Here is a 23562-nt window from a genome sequence, read left to right on the forward strand (position 1 = left end):
TTATTACTATAGGTCCGAGACGTTCGACCTTTTATTATAATGGGCCGGGTTATCACTTGAAGGAATTCGATGGGAAGATAACCCATTATATTTTAATTATAACAAGATTTCAATAAATATTACTGATACACGATTTTGACAGTCTTTATCTCCATAGTGTGGTTTTATTAACATCAATACACCTCAATTTCTGCTTAAGGTTCCCCCTTTAACATTTAGTTTTCAACATCCCTTGAATAGCAGTTTTAGCACTAGTAATATGCACATAATAGCCTAAGCCGTTCCTGGGATATTCACGATATGCTTTTGACGTCAGGCATGCACATAGTATCTTTTTTCACTCAGTTTGACATCCTCCTCAAGTATTTCTGAAAGTTTCAATTTAATACCCTAAATCTTCATAATAGTAGAACTAGTAGTAGTACTATTGCTACTACTAGTAGTAGTATACCCAATCTGTCTTTTATTAGTTCAACATTTCTCTGAATACACCCCGAAAGGTTCAACTTATTGCTCTAAGAGGTGATGACACATTACTTATATGATCTTTTGACATCATGCCAACGTACTGTGTTAAAGTGGCTTTTGGCTAGTTTAAAATTCCTCTCAAAACCCAAATTTTCCAACTTAATAGACTAAACCATTCCTGGGATATTCACGATGTGCTTTTGAAATCCTCCATATACACAGTATTTTTTATTCAGTTTGACATCCTCCTCCACAATCTTTGAAAGCTTCACCTTTATACCCTTAGTCTTAGTAAAACTAGTAGTAGCAGCAGTATTACTACTACTACTGGTAGTAGCATAACCATACTGTCTTTTCAGTAGCTAAACATTACTCTAAAAATACCCTGAGAGGTTCAACTTAATGCTCTAAGAGAGACGATATATTGCTCATATGATCTTTTGAGATCTTCCCAACATACTGTTTTTAATTCATTTCAAAATCTCCTTCAACACATCAAGAAAGTCTTACCTTAATACCCTTAGCCTTAATATAAGCATGCACATATTGCTTTTTAATATTTCAACACCTTTCCCCCTTAATATGCACTGAAAGATTCAACTTTATACTTTAAGCTGTTTCCGGAATATAGCTGAAAAGTCCGTTTGATAATAGTAAAACCAGTTAAACGAATAGTCGTAGCAGTGCTACTACAACTACTAGTGATTAAATATCCATACTGTCTTCATTAGTTGAAAATTCTTCTTAATATACCCTGAAAGGTTCAACTTTATGCTCTAAGAGGTGATAATATATTCCTCGTGTGATCTTTTAACATCATCCTAGCCTACTGTTTTTTAATTAAATTCAAAATCACCTTCAACATATCCAGGAAGTTTCACCTTAATAGCCTTAGCATAACATAGTGCTTTTCCTTATTTCAACACCTTTTACCCTTAATATGTACGCATAGTTTCAACTTAATACTGTGAGCTCTTTCTAGGATGTAGCTGAAAAGTCCGATTGATAACCTGTATCCATCTAGATTTTTTTCTTTTTTATTTGGTTCAACATCCCGCTCAACACTCCCTGAATGTTTTGTCTTAGTACCCACAGCAATCCACATATTGCGTTCTTGCTACTTCGGCATACCGCTTAACATACACTGAAAGTTCCTACTTAATACCCTAAGCCAATCCTGGGATATTTCTAATAGGTATGCATAGGGTGAGTTTTGATTCAGTTCAACAGCCTCCTCAACTTTTCTTGGAAGTTTCACCTAAATGTCCCCAGTCTGAGAAATAGTGGAAATTGTAAGACTAGCAATAATACGACTATTAGCATAAGCATGCATAGACAGATGGATAGATATTTATTACAACAAAAGTAACTTTGGACCATCGCAAAAAACAAATAAAACAAAATAATAGCACATGATAGTAACACACAACAAAACATGGTATATAATAATAGAAATGAAAAAGCATAAAGACTGCAAAACAAAAACAAATATATTAAGGCACACAATACCATATAACTTACATAATTATACAAAATGTTGCAGACATGATCAATATATCATAAATAATTTAATAATAAAAAATATTTTTTATAATAATAAAAAGTAATATATAGTAAATAATTTTAAGCTACTTGGGCCATGGCTATAAAAAATAAAAATAAAATACTACCAACCCGCCTTATGAAACAAATTTCAACATTTTGTTGTCCCGGCAATCGCCCAACATACCAGTGCTGCATGGCTATATGGACGTACCTCCCCACATTCTTCATATCCACTTTGCAATCACTTTTTTTTTAATTCCCACCTTCCAACCCCTCCCTTTTACCGCAATCCCAAAATGTCTGCTGTCAAATGCTTCATCTCTTTACAATTACACATAAAGTACTTTAAATCTTCATTTTTCTGCATATTGGGCAAAAATACGAACCTATCCGCGACCTAAACCTCCCCAAATACTTCCTTACTCAACTTATCTTAACAGCTTAGCCACTCCGGTTCTATCACAGATTAGAAACAAATAATACAGCAAGAAAAGAAACACCAATCAAGTTTAAAAATGGTCAATAAAAATTTAACAAAAAAAAATTCCAAGTCGAAAGAACGGAAAATAGAAGCACAAATATAGAAGAAGAAATGGTGGGGGGATAAAACAAAATCACAGGCAAGAAGAAGAACATTGCCAAATTTGTATTCACAGTCAAATACCTAAAAAAAACACTTAAAATTAAGCCAAATTAACTATCAAAAAGAAATATTTACAATAAAAGAAAAGATTACAATTAAAGTTCAAAGAATTTAAAATTAAAGGTCAAAAATTAAATATAGAATAAATAAATATCACAAAAGGGCAAAAAAGTGACCAAATATAAAGAGAAAAAAATAACGCATGATTATTGTGAGCATACACCAACGACTGGTGCAGGACATAGTTCAGGAATTATTTAGGCGCTCCAGAATAGAGGGGATAAAACTTCTCCGGGATCTCTCAGTAACGGTATGGGTCGGTGGATACGTTGGAATTGCCATAGAATCTAAGCGGGGAATTCGGGGTCTAATGGGGTCGTGTAAATCAGGAAAGATGTCCTCAGTACGAGGATTAGATATTGCGGATTTAGCAAAACACAAACAAACAAATTTGTTCTCTCCTATCCTTTATCGTCGTAATACGTAAGGATTTAAGGAGGAAGGAGAATGGAATTTTACTCTCTTTGTAGATGAACCTTTTAAGAAAATCGAAATATATTTTCTTGTGATTATTATCTATTCTAATCAGCAGTTGTACCCAACCAATTCTGCTCAAGACATCCTCAGGGCTATACTGTGGTGTTTATCCTCCCCCATAGTATAGTACAGACGGTTTGATATAATCTATTTTCCCTTCTTGTTTTAGTTTTATTTCTGTGTTTAAAGCTTTTTCCAATAGGCAATGATTAGAAGTCCTCCAAAAAAAAAAAAAGTACCCCAGATCCCAAATCAAATTCCAGTGAAAGTGTCATAGTGAAAGATACCCATCCTGGCTGGTCAAGCACCCTATCTCAAAGTTCTAATGATAGCTCCAATTCGGAGAATAGGACAATGATAAGTGTAGGGGCTAATGTAACCATAGATGATAATGGGTTTCAAGAGGTCCTCTCTAGAAGTTCTAAAAAAGGAAAAAAATCTCCCCAATTAAAAGCAATTCCCCTCTCCCTGCCCAAGATCCTCCCTCCAAAAACTTAGGAATTTACCTTAAAATAACTCCCACTACCCCCTTTGAAATAAAAATGATCTCTGCAATAAGAGTTGCAATTTTTAAATTGCTAAAATCAATATTCTCTCTTAACATTAACCGTGATGGATCTCTGCTAATAGCTGTAGAAGATCAGAAATCAGCAGATACAATAATTAACCTTAAATCCCTTCTGAATAACCCAATTATTGCATCTAATTGGAACCCAAAACAATCACCAACAAAAATAGTAGTTTATAATGTTCCCCCAGAGATATCTACTCAGGAGTTAAAAGAAGGCCTTTCAGATAGGGCTGGAAACACAATCCCAGTTGAGGATGTTACCCAACTTGGAAAACCCAACTCTAATGGCCTAAAAACTAGTAGATCCTTCTTATTCACACTGAAGGATAAAATTGATATCCCAGAAAAATTATTCCTATTTGGGCAAATCAAACCACACAAGGAATACAAACCTAAGCCTTTTCAGTGTCAGAAGTGTTTCAAACTGGGACACACAACAAACAAATGCAATGAAATTCTCCAAGAGTGTAGTAATTGTAAATCTTTCCATCCTAAAGAGCTGACAACTTGCAACAACACTCAGCCTACATGCATCAATTGCAAAGGCCCACCTGAATCTACAAATAAATCATTATGCCCTGCATACAAGAAAAGAGCTCTAACACTCCAAATATCAACAGAAAAGGCCATCCCATACCCCTTTGCAGCAATGGAAGCAAATGGTGCCCAACGATACCAAATAAAGCCTGTAATGAAACCAACCAAACCCCCCCCGTCCAATGCCCCCCCTGCCGCCCGCACCCCCGAGAAAACACCAGCTTCTAAGCCCCCGAGCTCTACTCCCTATCAGAAGGAATCACCAAGCCAACAAGCTTCCTTGTCCGGTGAGATGAGGCCAGCCTGGCCCTCCCTCCCAAGAAGAAACAAACCAGAAACACTACCAGGAATCAATCCCTTAACCAACAAACAGAATGCACTACCAAAAATGCAATCCCCAAATATATGCTTATTCATTCTAAACTGTAATGCAGTTCAGGCCATGAACATACATCCACTACAGAAAACAAAAATTATTGCAGAATTGTCAAAAATCTACATCCCAGATGATATGCTCATTCAAGCAAAAAAGATCTTGCTTTACTGTTAACAAAGCTGAACATTGATACACAGTCATATGAAGAATAAATCAACAACACAACATTTATCAATACTCCAATGGAATGTAAGATCACTCACAGAAAATAAGCTAAATGAACTAATATTATTTATGAATAATACTTCAATTAATATTGCTTGCCTCCAGGAAACTCATTTAACCCAAAATCAACAAATTAAGTCTTTGGGATATACTATCCTGAGAAAGGATAGATCTTCAGAGAGAAAAGGAGGTGGTGTAGCTTTATTAGTTAATAATAATATAAAATTTTGTGGCATCAATTTTCCAGATTTTGAAAATGATGTTGATGTAATTGGTATAAGTGTTTGGCTGAATAATTTAAAAACCGACATAATAAGCTTTTATAACCCTAATGGCCAAACGACAGATGCCAAGGATTTCTTCAATTATATAAATAATTCTAATATGTTAAAAAATATCATTATTTGTGGTGATTTCAATGCCCACAGCCTTTTGTGGGGGAATAAACCAGCAAATAAAGCTGGTAAATTTATTGAGCATATGACTTCAAATAATAATGAATTAGTTGTTGCTACCCCTCCAAACCTGAATACCTATTTCAACCCCAAAAGTTGCAATTTCTCCACAATTGACCTACAAATTGTGTCTTTAAATTTTTTGAACAAAATTTACATAAATAAAATTGATAGTCTATGTACAGACCACTTTGCTATAGTTTGCTCCCTAAATGAACCTGCTGAAACTTCATCTCATACATCCAAATATATCAACACTAAAGCAAATTGGTCTATTTTCCAAAATAAGCTAAATGATGAAATTACAAGTTTCACCCAAAGTTCATGCATTTCTAACACAACAGTTGACACACATGCTGAAGCGGTGACATCTTTACTAATAAATACAGCTAATCATGCTATCCCCAGGACAACACCTAAGAAAACATTTCCTAAACAAATTCCTTAAACATGGTGGACAAATGAGTGCCTAAATAAATGGAGGATAAAAAAGGCAGCTAGGACAGAATTCATAAAAAAACCAACACCTACTACATATTTAAAAAAATTACAAGCAGAATCTAATCTAAAAAGGACTGTAATAGATGCTAAATATAAATACTGGAATAATTTTGCAAATAATCTCTCCAGAGAAACAAATGAGCCAATTATACATAAAGTCATAAGCCACATATGTGGGAAAAAGACTTCTACCAACCCACTCCTGTATGAGCTTATACATAATAATACCCATTATGACAATGATAATGAAAAGGCTAACCTATTTGCAACTCTTTTTGTTAATAAGCTAACATCAAATAATCAAAGCACACTGTCCACAAGTCCTATGAACCCAAGTTACCAACCACGCCCAGGATCCGAGTACATAACTAATCCATTTTCAATCCAGGAATTGAATAATGCAATACATCATATTAGGCCCAAAACTAGCAGCAGCTATGACAATATACACCCTACATGGATAAAGAATCTCACACCATCATAAAAGCAAGAACTGCTAAATTGTTATAATCACGCTTGGGCATCTTCTAGGTTCCCCAATATATGGAAATGTTCATCCCTCCTACCAATCCTAAAGAAAAATCAACCAAAAGATAACCCTGAGTCTTATAGGCCCATAATGATTACACCTGTGATGGGGAAAATAATGGAGAAAATGATTTATCACAGACTCCTCTGGTTTGTTGAGAAAAATAACTTAATCCCACACACTCAAACTGGATTCAGGAAATACCACTCCTCAACAGATGCTTTCATTTTGCTAACAAATGCAATAAATGAATCTTTCTAAAAAAATAATATCCTAGTGGCAGCTTTCCTAGATTTTGAAGGAGCTTATGACAATGTGAACCACCAAATCCTTTGAAATAAACTTGCAAACCTTGGAGTACCTCCTAAGCTAGTATCCTTTATTGAATCCTTCATAGAAGTGCGAAGTTTCATTGTTTGTGTTGGTTCAGCCTCTTCACCCCAAAAGACAATTTCCAAAGGCCTACCTCAGGGAGCAGTCCTCAGTTGCCTCCTTTTTGCCCTATATCTCTGGGACATGAACCTACCCCACACGAATCTACAATATGCTGATGATCTGGTGCTATGGTCATCTGGCAACACCTTTCAGATAGCACAGTCAAATCTGCAAAAGTCACTTTTCCAGTTTGAAAAATTCTCTCAACATTCAGATTTACCCATTGCACCCACCAAGTCAAAAATAATCCAATTTCACCGGAAGCGAAACCATGTTAATGCAAAACTAACTGTAAATAAAACAACTATTCCAGAAGATAATAATATTAATTACCTAGGTCTCATGCTTGACCAAAAACTTAATTTCCACCTCCACATTTCAAACACAATAAAAAAATGTTATAGAAAAGCAAATATACTAAAAAGACTTCTTTCCACACCCTGGGGTTGTAAGGAGAAAACCTTATTTTAGCTTTATAAATCACATATAAGACCCCATATTGACTATAGGCTCTAGTGTATATAGTGCATGTGCAAAGACCCAGATGCAAAAAAACTGAAACGACACAAGATGATATAATACGTCTCATATTTGGTCTTAAGAAACCCAGAAGCACCAGGTTTCTGCTTATGGAAAGTGGACTAACCACAATAAGGGAGAGACGTAGGTTTCTTTTGATAAAACATCTTACAAAAATTGAATCAAATAGCTCACACACATTACATAATTGGTTAAGAAATCCAGCCATGTATAGAGGTATTGCAGATGAGTATGCCAATATTCAAAAGAAGTTCCCTGTACCAGCAAAGTCTATTGCACCTACTTTCCCCCAATCCCCTCCATGGAATTGGTCATTTCCCATAATAAATACTGAATGTTCAAAATGGAATAAAGATTTAACCCCCATTGCTTTTGTCCAGAAAAAATTTGCAGAACTTAAAACAATTACCTATAAAAATCCCTTCCAAATATTTGTTGATGGGTCAAAAATGAATGAGAAAGTCGCAAGTAGTGTTTTCCTTCCTCACCTGAAAATTGCAATGGGAGAGAGATTATTTAATAATTTATCTATAATGTCTGCTGAGTTAAATGCCATAATCATAAGCAAAACCACCTTAAGCAAAACCAACCTTTGATTAAAAATTCGAATAATATTATCATCTATTCCGACTCTTTATCAAGCCTTGAGTTGCTGGCCTCAGCTCCTCAATATAAGTTGGACATTGACACTTATCATTGTCTCAGTATTATTGATAATCTTGCTTCAAGTGGCATAAAAACTTACTTTCAGTACATTCCTAGCCACTCTGGCATAAGTGGTAATAATCAGGTTGATGAAATAGCAAAAAAATGCTATAAATATTGACCAGCCAAGTGGGAGACCAATCCCAATTAGAGATATTTATCGATGGAGGCTATCAGATATTAATTTTAATAAGATTAATCCTATCCTTTCCCCCTTTCTCAATAAGTATCTTTCTAAAATTTATCATAGAATTCGTTCTGGAACAAATGGACTAAATTTCCTTGCATTCTCATATAAGCTTTCTAATTCAAGTGGTTCAATTCCCCTGTCCCCTCTTTGCAGGCATTGTAATATGAATAATGAAACAATTGACCATTGCCTATTTGAATGTAATACGCTGACGTCTGCACAACATACCTTGCTTTGTAAACTGTTAAAATACTTCAAACACCACAAAATCCCACTATCAGCCAAGAGCCTAGCCAACTGTACCTGCACACAGAGCATAGAAATCGACATCTATCATCTTATATTTGAACTCCTAGAGTTGAAAGATCTGCTGAAAGATATCGGAATATATCTAATAAATATGAGGCAATCAAGCCAGTAGCTCTGTAGCCCACAGAGTGAAGCAAAAGGAAAAGGGCTAAATAGTTATACTGAAAAGCCCGCCTGCTGTTAAATAGAAGAAGAGAAGAATGATCTTTGTAGATGGTAATCATCAGGTTGATGAAATAGCAAAAAATGCTATAAATATTGACCAGCCAAGTGGGAGACCAATCCCAATTAGAGATATTTACCGATGGAGGCTATCAGATATTAATTTTAATAAGATTAATCCTATCCTTTCCCCCTTTCCCAATAAGTATCTTTCTAAAATTTATCATAGAATTCGTTCTGGAACAAATGGACTAAATTTCCTTGCATTCTCATATAAGCTTTCTAATTCAAGTGGTTCAATTCCCCCCCTCTTTGCAGGCATTGTAATATGAATAATGAAACAATTGACCATTGCCTATTTGAATGTAATATGCTGACGTCTGCACAACATACCTTGCTTTGTAAACTGTTAAAATACTTTAAACACCACAAAATCCCACTATCAGCCAAGAGCCCAGTCAACTATACATGCACACAGAGCATAGAAATCGACATCTATCATCTTATATTTGAACTCCTAGAGTCGAAAGATCTGCTGAAAGATATCTGAATATATCTAATAAATATGAGGCAATCAAGCCAGTAGCTCTGTAGCCCACAGAGTGAAGCAAAAGGAAAAGGGCTAAATAGTTATACTGAAAAGCCCGCCTGCTGTTAAATAGAAGAAGAAGAAGAATGATCCTGAGCGAATGCTTTTGGACTGACTCAATGCTTTTGGATGCTTACATTGTGTTTTTATTCAGTTAAACATTGGTAAAAACCTAACATAAAATTTTCAACTTAACACCTTATTCTATTCCTGAGATATTGCACCACTGCCAATTTAACAGCCTGGATTCACTTTAAAAAAAAATATTTAGTTCAATAGTAGCATCATTTTTATAATATGAATACACATAGCACCTTTTGGCTTAGTTTTATACCCCCTCAAGGCTCCTTAAAGTAAGACTTAATACCCTGTTTTGTTCCTGAAACGTTGAAATCTGTACCATTTTTAAAAACCTGACTTTAAATTCACTCTGATTTAGTTTAATAGTAATAGTAGCAATAGTATTAATACAAGCTCCGAGAGTTTCAACTTAATATTCTAAGCGGTCCCTAAGACATTAATCATATACCCTTTGACAACCTATATACACTCAGTGTCTTTCAATATTGCCATAGTAACCCAAAGTACCCTAGTTTTATATCAAAACAAATTTTCCTATAAATTTCTACTTGTTACCACATTCCACTCCTGAGGTATTGTATTACTTCTATTTAGATAACTTTGATGCTCTTAAACACTATTTATTTAGTTCCCGAGTAGTAAAATCAGCTGGAGTAGTAGTGGTATCCCAAGAAATTTCAATTTAATTGCTGACTGTTCCTCTAGTTATAGAATAGTTTTCACTGTATTTAATATTAATAAAATACTTTTTATATATAGATAATTCATTCTACTATGTACAGTTCTGGTGGTGTGGATCAACCAAAACTCTTTGGCCCAAAACCCATCGTGAAGGTGAAGAAGCTGACAGAGAAGGCTATTGAAGAATTAACAGCTGGTATCTGGCGTTGCAGCTTCTGTTCAAAATAAGAAAAATCTGTTTTTATGCTAGATCTTCACATAGACACTGGCTGTGAAGAACTTTCACCAATAGAGTGTGACATCTACCCTGCAATATTTAGGCATTACAGAAATGTGTTGCTTACATTATGGGACACCAGATGGGAGAGACAAGAAGATGTCCCTTTTGTTTATGTGAATGTATTGACGATATGGATAAACATCAAGTTATAATTGATCATTTTTTACCAAACATTTCTCAGTTAGAACTACAGGGGAGTACATCACTAGCTGTAACACAGAATCCTTCTACAAGTGTTTGCTTAAATTCATTTGAATTGGATTCTGAATCAAAAAACTTGGACAACCACAAAACATATTTGAATAGTTCCTTGCATAATAAAAAACTTAGAATATTGAAAAGATGTAAAAAACATGTACAGGGATAAAGCAATATATTTGTGATGTATGTGACAAGAATTTTTATTATTCGAGTCATTTGAAAAGGCATCAAAGAATACAAACAGGGGAGAAACCTTTCAAATGTGATGTATGTGAGAAAACTTTTTCTCAGTCAAGCAGTATGATTAGGCACCAAAGAGTACATACGGGTGAAAAACCCTTTAAGTGCGATCTATGTGAAAAAACTTTTTCTGTGTCAAGCAATCTGACTAAACACCAAAGAATACACTCGGGTGAAGCCGTTTAAGTGTAATATATGCAACAGAGTATATTCTTCTAAATATAATCTTAATAATCATATAACAACCCATTCTCAGATAGAGCCTGCTAGTTCATAGTCTACAAAACTAACTTTGTGGTTGTGCTGGAATCTAATGTAAACCGTTCCTTTGTTTGTAGTTGACTAGCCCTTATCTAACAGCAATTTACTTTGTTTGTATATGCAAATTCTCTTTTAATGGACAGTTTAAGGAATCTTTCAACTAAAGAAAATTCAGAAAGCAGTATCATTTGGTGTGTGGGTCTGTAGCAATGTTACCCGGTCTAATCTCGCCCTTTTCCTCTCTTTCCTTCTGACTGAGTATTGGACAGATCCAAGTTTTTCTCCTCTTTCTGAAAAAAAGCAAGGTATTAATGGAAGTAAGGAGGTAAGATAAGTAACAAATTAATAGAGGTAAGACCAGAGGTCTAGATTGGTTCAGATAGGAGGAAGAACTTTATCCAGACTATTGCTGAACATCTGATTTTCCAGGTAAGAAAGATCCAACTCAAATGTAATAATACCAAATACTGCCGTGTTTGAGCCTTTGGCATCTTGAAAATGCTTCCGATCCCTCAAAATAGCACAAACAAAGCTATTGCTCCTCTGAAAAAATAGTCTGACAAGAAAAAATGTTAATAGAATTATTCTAAAAATTTCAAATCAAAAATGAATCTTAATGAATTTAAAGTCATTACAATATGGCAGGTGGTCAAAGTGTAACAATGTAATTATTGCTGCCATCTAGAAACGACTAGTGATCACATAGGGAACCCAGTTTATACTTTTATTCAATTTGAGATTGTTACCCAAATGAGATAGTAATTAAGAAAATTAGTAACTAGATTAATAAAAGCAGAGTAATTGATCAGAGTAGAATATAAAAAGAGGTTTGCAAGAAAAAAGAAAAAACAGCCTAAGAAGTAAGATCCTCTGTTCTACCTTAATATTGTTTCCTTTCAAAAGAGATAAGATCTGAACTAAAAAAAATTTATCAGCAAAATAATTAAATAAATAAACAAGGCTATTCCTGACATATTAATTCACCTAACTGAACTGCTTTCAAAGATAGCTAGAAGCCCCTGAAATAGAAATTTGCCTAAAAATCTTATAATTTATAAAATTGCTATGCCACTTTATTCTTTATTATTGCTTCTATAGCAACTACGAATCACCCAGCAAGAAGAAGAAATACGATTGTGGCTATTGAGAAGGAAACACTAGTCATGCATACACATATATATACATATATATATATATATATATATATATATATATATATATATATATATATATATATATATATATATATATATATATATATATATATATATATATATATATATATATATATATATATATATATATATATATATATATATATATATATATATATATATATATATATATATATATATATATATATATATATATATATATATATATATATATATATATATATATATATATATATATATACATACATAAGTGCCGAAACCTGTATAGGCAATAATTTTTCCTCTGAGGAGCCCTGATATGTGGTGATTACTTGGGGAATATTAAATTTTGTAGACTTAAGGTGCTGATAGAGGGACTCAAGAATCCCGTACCAGGTTCAACAATGGCAGCCACGTGGGCGTCAACAAAGGGGAAGACCGAGAAACACGCTCAGACGCACTTACGATCGTGATCTACGCAGTACTCACACATCACTACAACCCCAGTGGGAGGATGTACTTGCCGCAGCGCCAATACATAACGTTTACAGAGGCTTCGTCGATGCCCTATGCGCCCCAAATAAAGCAGGACCTAAGTAAGTAAGGTGCTATGGCTTGGTTTTGGGACAATGATTTATACTTATTAATGCTGATTTTGCTCTATTTTTGGACTATTGGGTTGGATGTACTATTTTTTCCTAGGTGATTGGATGGATGAGTAAGGTCTGGACATTGTTCAGGTGCTCAGTTATCTCAGTGACTAAATTAGGAAGTTTTGTTTTTTTTGTAGCCAAGTAATTACCTGTAATACACTATATACATATAAATATATATATATATATATATATATATATATATATATATATATATATATATATATATATATATATATATATATATATATATATATATATATATATATATATATATATATATATATATATATATATATATATATATATATATATATATATATATATATATATATATATATATATATATATATATATATATATATATATATATATATATATATATATATATATATATATATATATATATATATATATATATATATATATATATATATATATATATATATATATATTTATATATATATATTTATATATATTTAGCTATATTTATCTGTATTCATTTTTTTTATACAATGGTAGGAAGCAGTAAGAAGTATCAAATTTAGCTCTAAATTACCCCATAGTGGGAAAATTGCCAGATTTTTAAAGCTTAATTTTTTTGGTATGATTCATTTTTGAATTAACTTGTTTAATATGATTCCTTTGGCCATTTGCCTTAATTCTTTTTGAAATTATTTTGAGAGAGTGACAATTTAAAAGCAATTTTTGTTTAAGTTTTTGAAGGAATTTTTTTGTTCAATGAAAATATGTTTTCTGAATGTTTTATTTGATATTCCAACAACAAAGTGGCTTACTTATTTGACTAGAAGCTCCTGCTCGTGGTCCAGTGTAGAGAGAGATGAGACTCTTTGCCTTCATTCCCAATGGTCTTGCACAAGCATGATTAGCCTACTTCTTAGAAATCAGTACCAATCATGGAGAGGTACTGGGCAACACTGTCCCTCTATCTGAACTTGGGTCTTTCATAGGGGCACTACCAGCCATGTACATTAATATTGAAGTGTGCTGGCAGTGGTCAAACCACCGTAGGGTTCAATTTACTGCACATTTAATATGAATCACTATAGGGTTCAGGGCCATAATTCTTAAATTGTCCCATGTGGGGCAAATTGGAGATACATTATATATATTTTTTTTGAGTATGTACATTTTTTTTTCTTTCATTCATGAAACAGTCTAAATTGTCCAATAATGAATTTTTTTATTGCAGTCATGTTCACATTGATAAAAATGAAAAAACATTGGCTGAGTAAGAAAAAAAAACAATTTACCAATTGACTATTAAGATTTGATTTAGAAGAATATCCTTTCTTGCATATATCTCACTTAAACTGTTTCACCTGTGTGTACTCTTTGGTTTTTAATCAAATTGCTTGACACAGAAAAAGGTTTCTCACATATATCACATATAAAGGATTTTTCACCCATGTGTACTCTTTGGTGCTTAATCAAACTGCTTGAATGAGAAAAAGTTGTCTCACATACATCACATTTGAAAGGTTTCTCCTCTGTGTGCATTCTTTGATTCCTTTTAAAATGGCTCACAAAAGAAAAGCTCTCGTCACAAACATCACAAATATTTTGCTTTATCCCTTCATATGTTCTTTACCTCTTTTCAATATTCTGGGTTTTTTACAATGCAAAGAACTATTCAAATATATTTTATGGTTGTCCAACCTTTTTTGCATTAGACTCCAATTCAAATAAATTATAGGAAAACAATTGTAAAAGGATTCTGTGTAATAGCTAGCGATGTAGTTCCCAGTAGTTCTAGGTCAGACATGCTTGGTAAAAAATGACCATGAATAACTAGATGTTGACTCACATTGCCAATACATTCACACAAATAAATAAGACATCTTCTTGTTTCTCCCATCTGGTGTGCCATAATGTGACCAACAAAATTTCTGAAATGCCTAAATATTGCAGGGCAGATGACACATTCTATTGGTGAAAGTTCTTCACAGCCAGTGTCTATGAAAAGATCTAGCATAAAAATAGATTTTTCTGCTTTCAAACAGGAACTGCAATAACAGATGCCAGCTGTTAATTCTTCAATAGCTTTCTCTGTCAGCTTCTTCACCTTCACGATTGGTTTTTGGCCAAAGAGTTTTGGTTGATCCACACCACCAGCATTGCACACAGTAGATTGAATTATCTATATAGTGAAAAATGATTTTATTAAAATTAAATAAGGTGAAAACTATTCAATAATTAGACATCATAGCAATTACAAATGAAAGGTGAACCTTCTATAACTGTTACCTGTTTGGGGTCTACACTACCTACCACATTAAAATAAAACAAAAATGAAAGATGGAGTCTCTTTGTTGAAATGAGTCTTGGATAGTACATTGACCTGACCAAATATATTTTTTTTTTTAACAAGACATTTCTTAATAGCAAAGTGATAGATGCAAAAAACAACAAAACAAATTTGGCTTATAATACAGGCTAATGGAAATTGTACAAGCTAGTTTCAAACAACACCAAAAAGCAAATTTTTTCCAAACTCATCATTCTTCCATTGTTTTAACTTTTTTATATAGCCTAGGCTATATATTCATGTATGTGACTTTCATTTGGTACTTGTATACACTACTGCTCAAGTTGTTCATGCATTGACAGAGCGTAAACCAATTTATTTTACTTTAGCATGAAAAACAGAATCAAAGAGAAGTACAGAATAGACAGAAGATATATGTGGTTTGGGCAATATATTTGCATAATAGGTGGCGGGGGGTAAAATATTTGGACAGTGTGAAGTCTAAAACCGTTCTTACTTCATAATATGCAGAATAATTGTAGCAAAGGTATTTTGCATGCAGACCCTCTATACCCCACCCCGGCTAATGTGCAAACATATAAGCAAAATTTGTTTCAAGTACCTTTCATTTTTAAGTATGTAAACCATTTGTTGGTTTAATTGATTTCATATAAAAAAAAATTTAATAATTGGTCACAGTAAAAATATTAAAAGACTTTCAAAATGATGTTTATTTCTTCAACAAGCTGATAAAAACTAAATGAAAAGTCAAAACTGCAAGTTTTGTTGTACTCATGAGACAATAAATTTGAATCTAAAAGTAAAAAGCAGCAGCCAAAATTACTTTCCATCAGCATTCTGGTTTTTCTTCCAGAGTCTAAACAATTCATGTCTTCCTATAAATATTTCTCTAAAAGCTTTCTGCAGTAAAATTCTAGTTTAGCTACTTTTCACTATCTATTAAGGGGTTGGGTTAGGAAAATAAAACTTTTAGTAATGAATCAAGGGCCATTGATTCTTGATTCTAACTGTCTCCTAATATAGACATATGAAACCGATTTGTTATCGAGTTTTACGCAGCGTAATTCTTTAGTGGGGTCACTATAACAGATAAGTACCAATACATTTTACAAAATGTTAGCCCCCTATCCTGAGAAAAATTTGCTGGCTCACCCTTTGAAAAACCTCCGCGAACACCATTGGCTGCATCTGTATCTCTTTTAAGCATCAGATACCACTTTTCTTTACTACCCTTTTTCTCTCTCCTCTTCTTTTCTTCTCTTGTTTACTCCCTCAATTTTATGTTTAGTAGTTTATGATAGGAAATATACATTCGGTACATACCAGATCCATCTTAAAAATAAAACCTGAGAATTTCATACACGTAGATTAAATAGCATTTTGCGTAACTGGACGGCATTCAAAAGCCTTCGGTGACAAGATTATGATGCATTTGCTCCTTTCAAAATATTATATTTTCGATAAACATATTGAAGACCGTATTACCCACTCGATGTCTTTCGTTTGAAAGAAAACTATAATAGATGGTGCTATCAATCAAAGAGAATAATAGAAAATTCGGCTTTTCTTGTTTCCCGCTGATTTTTGAATCAGCAATTTCTGAAATATAATATTAAACAGTTTGAATACCAAGAACAGAGACTTAAGAGTGTTCAGTGATATACCTGTGACGGCTCGGTGGATTGATGTCACAGTGCTTGGCGGTAAGGGGGCCCAGGATTCAATCCAAGCTGCTGTAGGGTCAGATTTAGAATCTTTGTTGTCAAGATGCGTCGTTAATCTGTTGACTTGACTGCTATAAAACTCAATGACAAAAAAGATAAGAAGCATTGTAAAGATCTATCTTTAACAAGAGATGGCTGCGGAGGCCGTTAGGGCTATTGGCTGTTTGTTTAGTAATGTTTTTTTTCCAATTAAATGTATTAAATGTATTAAATGTATCCAATTAAATGTATTTCCAATTAACTGTCCAATTAAACAGTTAGAATCAATGAATCAAGGACCATTTTACCTTCATTTTCAGTTATCCGTTTTGTTGTCTCTGGTTTTAGTTCTGAAAAGACAATTTCAATAATTTTGAGTACAATTTTTGAGCCTTATCAATTACTATTTTCTAAATTTAGTAAACATATTTGCAGATATTTTAAACCTCATAAATTGGTAATGAGCAAAGCTGTGAAGCTGAAAACAGTTATTGTACTTCATTTCAGCCAAAGATCAATTTTGCAAGATTTCACTTTCATAAAAAGAAATTTTTAAACAGTTATCACTGCCCTCTAGAGGGGAGAGGAGCAGAGGTAGGTAGGGTAAAGGTACTGATGATTTGACAGTTTTTGTAAAAAAAAAAAAAAAAAAAAAAAAAAAAAAAAAAAAAATCTGCTCCAGAAGGCCTAATTTGAAAAGGGTTTCAGTATATAGGAAAAACATCTTCAAATCTAACTGTTTGATTAGAAGTTTGAAGTTTTATCACAAACTATAATTTTCAGTAAATTCAGGTACAAAACCCTAATTCTCTTAAACCTGAGCAATTTCACCTGCATATTCAACAGAATATAAAAGTTACCTGTTTTTGACCCAATCTGAAATTTCTTAGCACCTGTCAAGATGAGAAAAAACATTGTAAAGGAGAATAAACAAGATTATGTTCAGTCATTGAATATCAAATGCTAAGATTTTGACAAAAACCCCTACTTTGGACACTTGAACAGATGTCTTGGCCAAAATATTTTTATTGAATTTCCATTTTCACAGGCTAGAAATATCCTTGTTTTCTCTTCTTTACAAAATTATTTCTAATATGAGCCAGTTTGGTCTCAGAAATTATTTCAAAACTGAACATAAATACTATTTCAATTTGTCCAGCTGAGAATAAAAATATCATTTTTGTAGCATATCAATAGCCACAAACTGACTGTTTGACACAGCAATATTTGTCCTTTCATAACTAAATTCCAGTAGATTGCTTTAATGATGTTCCAGTATATTCCCTAAAGATTATTAGATACTTAGGCATTATACAGGCACAGCTATATACTGTATGTGGAATGTCAAACAGGAAATGCTACCCAACAAAACCATCAAATGGCTCTTTGCAAGACCTAAATTGATTGCAAAATGTTGTTTCTCATGGAGTTTACATTATTTAAACGAATGTTTTTTTAGGGTATAGGGGGGGGGGGGTGAAAGTTACCTAGGTTAGGTTATGCATTAAATATATGCTCAGTTTTACCCCCCCCCCTTTAATGTGCAAATATATAGCCCAAATTTATTTCTAAACTATTATATATTCATCCTATTTTATCTTATTTCATTAGCATTAACCAAAAAACAGTATATAGTGGTGCCTGTATATTGCATAGGTACTGAAATGGGCCTAGGCAGCATCTTGTGTAGAATGGGCCAGCTGCTTGTGTGATGAAGGGGGGAGGGATCTTACTGACACTTCCTGATGTCCTTTGAATATAGTTCGTTAGAAACTAGTTATTCTACATTTCACCAAAACTTGGCCTTTAACATTTTCCATGTTCTACGTATCCTGCAAAAGTATAACATAAGAGACCCACTATCCTTCTTCCAATTTCCAAAAAACATAAACACCACAAAGGTGATTTGACACAAATCACATTATGGTTAGATAACAGCTTCTTCTAAGAATTCAATTCAAAAGTTTACAGTTGGGCAAAATCAAATATCAAAATTGGTATAGGGGAGACCAGCCCACATTTAGTCAAAGCAAGCAGTTTCAATATAAAAACCTATGGGGCTTTTGGTGGAATATAAAAGCTCTGACAGATGGCAGTGTATGTCTTTAAAATGTCTGACCTTAATTAATATTTTTACCAAAAATATCAGATTGGATCAGGTTTTATGGTGATTAACTCTGGAATTTTGTTCAATTTTGTCTAAAAGCCTACACCTAATTACGAATACTAGAAATCTCACATTGTATTCTCCTTGTAAATCTCACATTGTATTATTATTTGCCTGTTTTTGGCAGCTTCCAAGATGTGCCATCTTCACTAGTTTGCTGTTAGTATTTTTTCATCCTGTGGTATAGTGAACTCCCATGTTCAGCCACAATACCCAGGGTAAATTCAGCATGCTGTAGCAAGGTGTCCAAAAGTGGGCTATGCTTGTAAAAGCTGGGTAAACAGCATATTCAAAGGTTGAAGGCAAGCTTAAAACACGAAACTGTGTTATTTCTGGTGTTGTTTAATTCTGTCAGAACAGTAGGTGAACTGAAGTTCTATTTTTCATTGTTAAATTTCATTCAAGATAAAATGATTGAAAGTAAATCACAAGAGAAAAGAAAGAAAGGTGGCTATGATCCAGAAGAAAATAAAATAGCAGTTTTTTCTGTCTTATTCTAAATGAAGTCAGTTGGATTCTCTGGAAGTACCATGAGTATCTCTAGTGGAATGCTGCTGGACTACATAGAAAAAAGTTGAGAAGCTGAATATCCCTAAAAAAAAGTCTGGACCTGAATTTCTTTACACCCTGTTACAACACATGATAAATATTTACAGAGGAACAAGAAAAAAGACTAAAAACTTCCTTGAAAGCAATAGCTGATGTGCTTTCAACTGTATTCCCCTAGAAGCATGTAAATTTGCATAAACTTATGTTATTATTTAGAGCACATAAGTACCAGATAATAGAACTGCAAAGGCAGTGGAAACAGTGGAGAAATTACAGGTAAAGATTGGTACTGTAGTTTTATGGATTGCCTTAAAACTCTATCAGTAAGAATGCCAAAAAGTACAAGCCTATGACAGACAACTGCTTTCAACTGTCACAGTGTAGGAGCTTTCTTTAACAACCTGGATTGAGGCCTATATAAACACATGTTCAGACCACAAGACATTTGAAGTTTTGACCAATCAGGTCTGAAAAAATCCACGAGCCTGGTAAAGTCATTGCACAGCAAGGCAGAAGTAAGTAGGGAAGGTCACCTCAGCAGACAGAGGTAAGTTGATCACGATTTGTGCTGGTGTTAATGTGTTGGGAACACAGTCCCTCCTATACTTATTTCCCCACAAAAACAGTGTCTGGAAATTTTACTCAGGGGAGCTTTACCATCATGATCAGCTCAGAAAATACTTCTGGCTGGATGACTGCCTCTCATTCTTTGCTTTACTTGCAGCATTTTATCAATCAAGTCAAACCCAAAAAATCAACAGGAAAAAAATATGAAAAAGTCAAAAGTGCTCACTGACACCCCCATGAAAGAGTGTATTACTGCTAGGATAAAAGCTGTATCTGCCAAAAACCCCTAGTCCTGGAACAGAAGAAACTCAGACAAGTGAAAAGACTAAAAAGCAAAAGGCGTGTCTCTTGCAACAAGAGTTACAGTTAGAGTGACAATTCTGATGTCAATGATCCTGTATACAACAACTGTTCAGACCCCAGTATAGACATTGAAGACAAGTTCCCTACCAGCAACTTCTAATTTGACACTGAGAAAGTCAAGGCTGGTGATTACATTCTGATTGGGCTGAAGAGCAAGAAAGGGAATTCTGTTCACAATGTTATCAATATCAAAAAGTAGCAACTGAAGAACTTAACGTCCACTTTTGGAAGGAGACTGGAGCAAGAGACTTTGCACTAACTGACAAGATGGATAGTGTCTTAAAGACAGAAGTTGAAATAAAACTGTCACCACTGAAAGATAGAACACAAAGATTAGCAGAGCAGCTTACTTTTGGTGTTGATCAGTTGATGTATAATTTGAAATTAATATTCTTATTTTTTTTAAACCTTAATGAAATTCATTTTGTATTTTTTTATGCTGACCATATTCTTTCTTAATTTTATAGCCAAAAAACAAGCTTTATTATTCCCCTGGTAACTTTCCTTCTTCTTTTCTCCAGTTGCCAAACATAAGCCAGAGACAACCAAACCAGTGCTGGGGTGGCCCAGGTTTGGCACTCTTGACCACTTGGATAGAGAGGCATCCAGGTGGAAAAAAAATGGAGCTTTTCTAATTGTCTTTTTCAAGGATGGAATTGAATGAGTTATTTTTGCTTTGGCATGCACAGCAACTTCTTATTGCTTGAATCAATTCATGGAGAATTAAACAAGTCAAAATCAGCCAATTGCAGGCGAGTTTTCTATCTATATATCAGACTGAAAATCAATATTGAAGATCAAAACATGAATGTTGATATTGCAAATGATATTTGGAAATTTCTGTTTATGTCCAGCTTTTTTAACCATCTACCAGGTAACATCCAACAAAACATTCCAACATACAAAAAAGTTCTTGCTACTATCTATATTAAATTTGAAGTTCTAGGGGGGGCAACTGCCCCCCCCCCTCTTCTACACCCAAGGTGGGTCCTGCTTATTAGATTTGGGCATATTTGACAAACTCAACCTCAATAACCTGAAGTTGACCTTATGGCTTAGATTGTAAAAATTAAGAGGATTGAAATAGATTATTATGAATAATGAATATACCTTTCTTGTTTTCAACTATTTAGTGAAGATCATCCAGTAAGTGAGCACTCTTAAACAAGGTTCAAACCACTGAGGTTTTGTTTTTAAAATTTGATTTTTATTCAATAAGTGTGTTCTACTTGCACAATTTAAACTTAAATTGACCTTACTTTTTAAGGTTCAAGGAGTATAACTATTATTAAAAATAAATATTTAAACAAGGAAGCTTATTTTCAAGTATTTGGTAAAGATCATCAAGTAAGTGAGCTCTGTTAAACAAGGTTAATACCACTGAGGCTATATTTTAAAAATTTGATTTTTATTCAATAACTGTGTTCAATTTCTACAATTTAAATTCAAATTGACCTTACTTTTAAATGGAACCCAGTTTGACATATGTTGAAATACTTGAGGAATATTTGTTAGCAGATCCTTGTACATTCCTGTACCCTACTTCAAAATACCTTCCCAGGACTATAGTCTGTAGACCCATCCATAAGTTTCATGTTCCAAATCTAACCCCTTTCTAAGATAGCAAAAAGTAGCAAAACTAGAATTTTACCACAAGTATATCCAGAGAATGTCTGAAATGATTACAAAAAGTGCCCAACAATAGCTAAAAACATCAAAACTTCTGCTTGGAGGCAAAACGCAACAAATAAATGGTTGGCTGTTTAAATCTAAAAATATAACACAGTACGAAAAATACATACTTGGTTACTCAAATCAAAACAAAATGTTTAAACATAAAATAAATTGCTTGAAATTACTAATAAATGATAGAAATCAACATACCTGATATTTTTAATAAACCATTTCTTCTTTGATGTTAGCAATTAGCATCCATATTCGTCAAAATCCCTAAATATATCCCTTTTCCTGTGAAAAAAAATCTTTGTTTTCAAATTTAGCCACATTTGTTCTAGATGACTTATTATTCAGATGGTAAACACACTACGGATGACCCAATCATAGGCAGCACAATTTACTGCCTAAGTAATAGGTGGTTTAAGCATAATGTATTGTTTTTTTTTATGACCAAGGCACTTCGTACAGAAGAATCTGTTGTTGAAACTGAAAAGAGCTCACTCGATTAAGAATAAAAAGTTCTAGTTTCCTTTTTAAGAATCAAAAGGGATTAGAGGATAAACAGTCCCCCATCTCCAATTGCGACAACACCAATATGGGCAGCTAAAGCAGAGGTGATTGCCTAATTGCCTGAAGTACTCAAAATTCAAAAACGTGTCAAATATGAAAAATAATATTACCGAGTTTCTTTTCTACTGAGTATAAGCAATGTCTTTTTAATACAATAAAAAGTCGAAAAACTGTTTTTAAGGGCTAGGCTCACGTCGCTGATTTTGGGAACCAATTTCAGCAAGGGTGTATTCCATGGCGAGTGATTCTAATTAATGATGGTAAGAGGCGGGGCTTAGTGACGGTTTTTTCGGTGTTTAAATATCATTAATTACGTTCTAGACAAGGAATGTACTAAGGCTTTAGAGTTTTATGCATGTAATTAATCGTATTTAATTATTATCGCAAATTAATCGTAATTAATGATGATTACTCACCTAAAAGCGTCATTAAGCCCCGTCTCTTAGCATCATTAATTATAATCGCTTGACGTGGAATATACCCTTACTGAAATCGGTTCCCAAAATCAACTACGTGTTCCTAGCTCTTTAGTTCAGTTCAATATCACTAAAGTAATTATGTAAATTGCATAAATATTCACGGTGCCTGAGCAATAATTTAAACTAGAAAAATACCTAAAAATTTCAATTTTTTTTTCTGATAAAATCCACTCGATTCGTAATTAAGCTTTAGGGTTTGAAGGCATCCAGTTATATAATGTCAGTAAGAAGGCCAAAAAACGAAAATTTGCAATTATTTCAATTGATGATTGTTTTAAAAATGATCTTAATAAAAACCTTTAATAAAGAAAACCATAAGTTTCATGCTT

At 33.5% G+C, this 23562-nt stretch overlaps 1 protein-coding gene and 1 long non-coding RNA gene across 2 annotated transcripts in view; both read right to left on the reverse strand.

Annotated features, from left to right (window-relative positions):
- Nucleotides 1-10893: 10893 nt before the first annotated feature.
- LOC148943959 (uncharacterized) overlaps nucleotides 10894-23562 on the reverse strand; it is a 101251-nt gene continuing 88582 nt past the window's right edge. The window contains exons 5-6 of the mRNA XM_089101302.1: nucleotides 13666-14455; nucleotides 10894-11351 (exon numbers count right to left, since the gene is read on the reverse strand). Coding sequence (XP_088957428.1) covers nucleotides 14198-14455 — 258 coding nt within the window. The 3' untranslated portion in view covers nucleotides 10894-11351; nucleotides 13666-14197. The remainder of the gene's footprint in view (nucleotides 11352-13665; nucleotides 14456-23562) is intronic.
- On the reverse strand, nucleotides 14415-22321 carry LOC148943960 (uncharacterized). The gene is made up of 2 exons (XR_016142991.1): nucleotides 22310-22321; nucleotides 14415-15029 (listed from the first exon to the last, which is right to left on the reverse strand). It is a non-coding gene; the product is annotated as an uncharacterized LOC148943960 (long non-coding RNA).

Source organism: Artemia sp. Qi Xiang Cuo, chromosome 15, assembly GCF_049724085.1.
Source record: "Artemia sp. Qi Xiang Cuo chromosome 15, ASM4972408v1, whole genome shotgun sequence".
Classification (NCBI taxonomy): Eukaryota; Metazoa; Arthropoda; class Branchiopoda; order Anostraca; family Artemiidae; genus Artemia; species Artemia sp. Qi Xiang Cuo.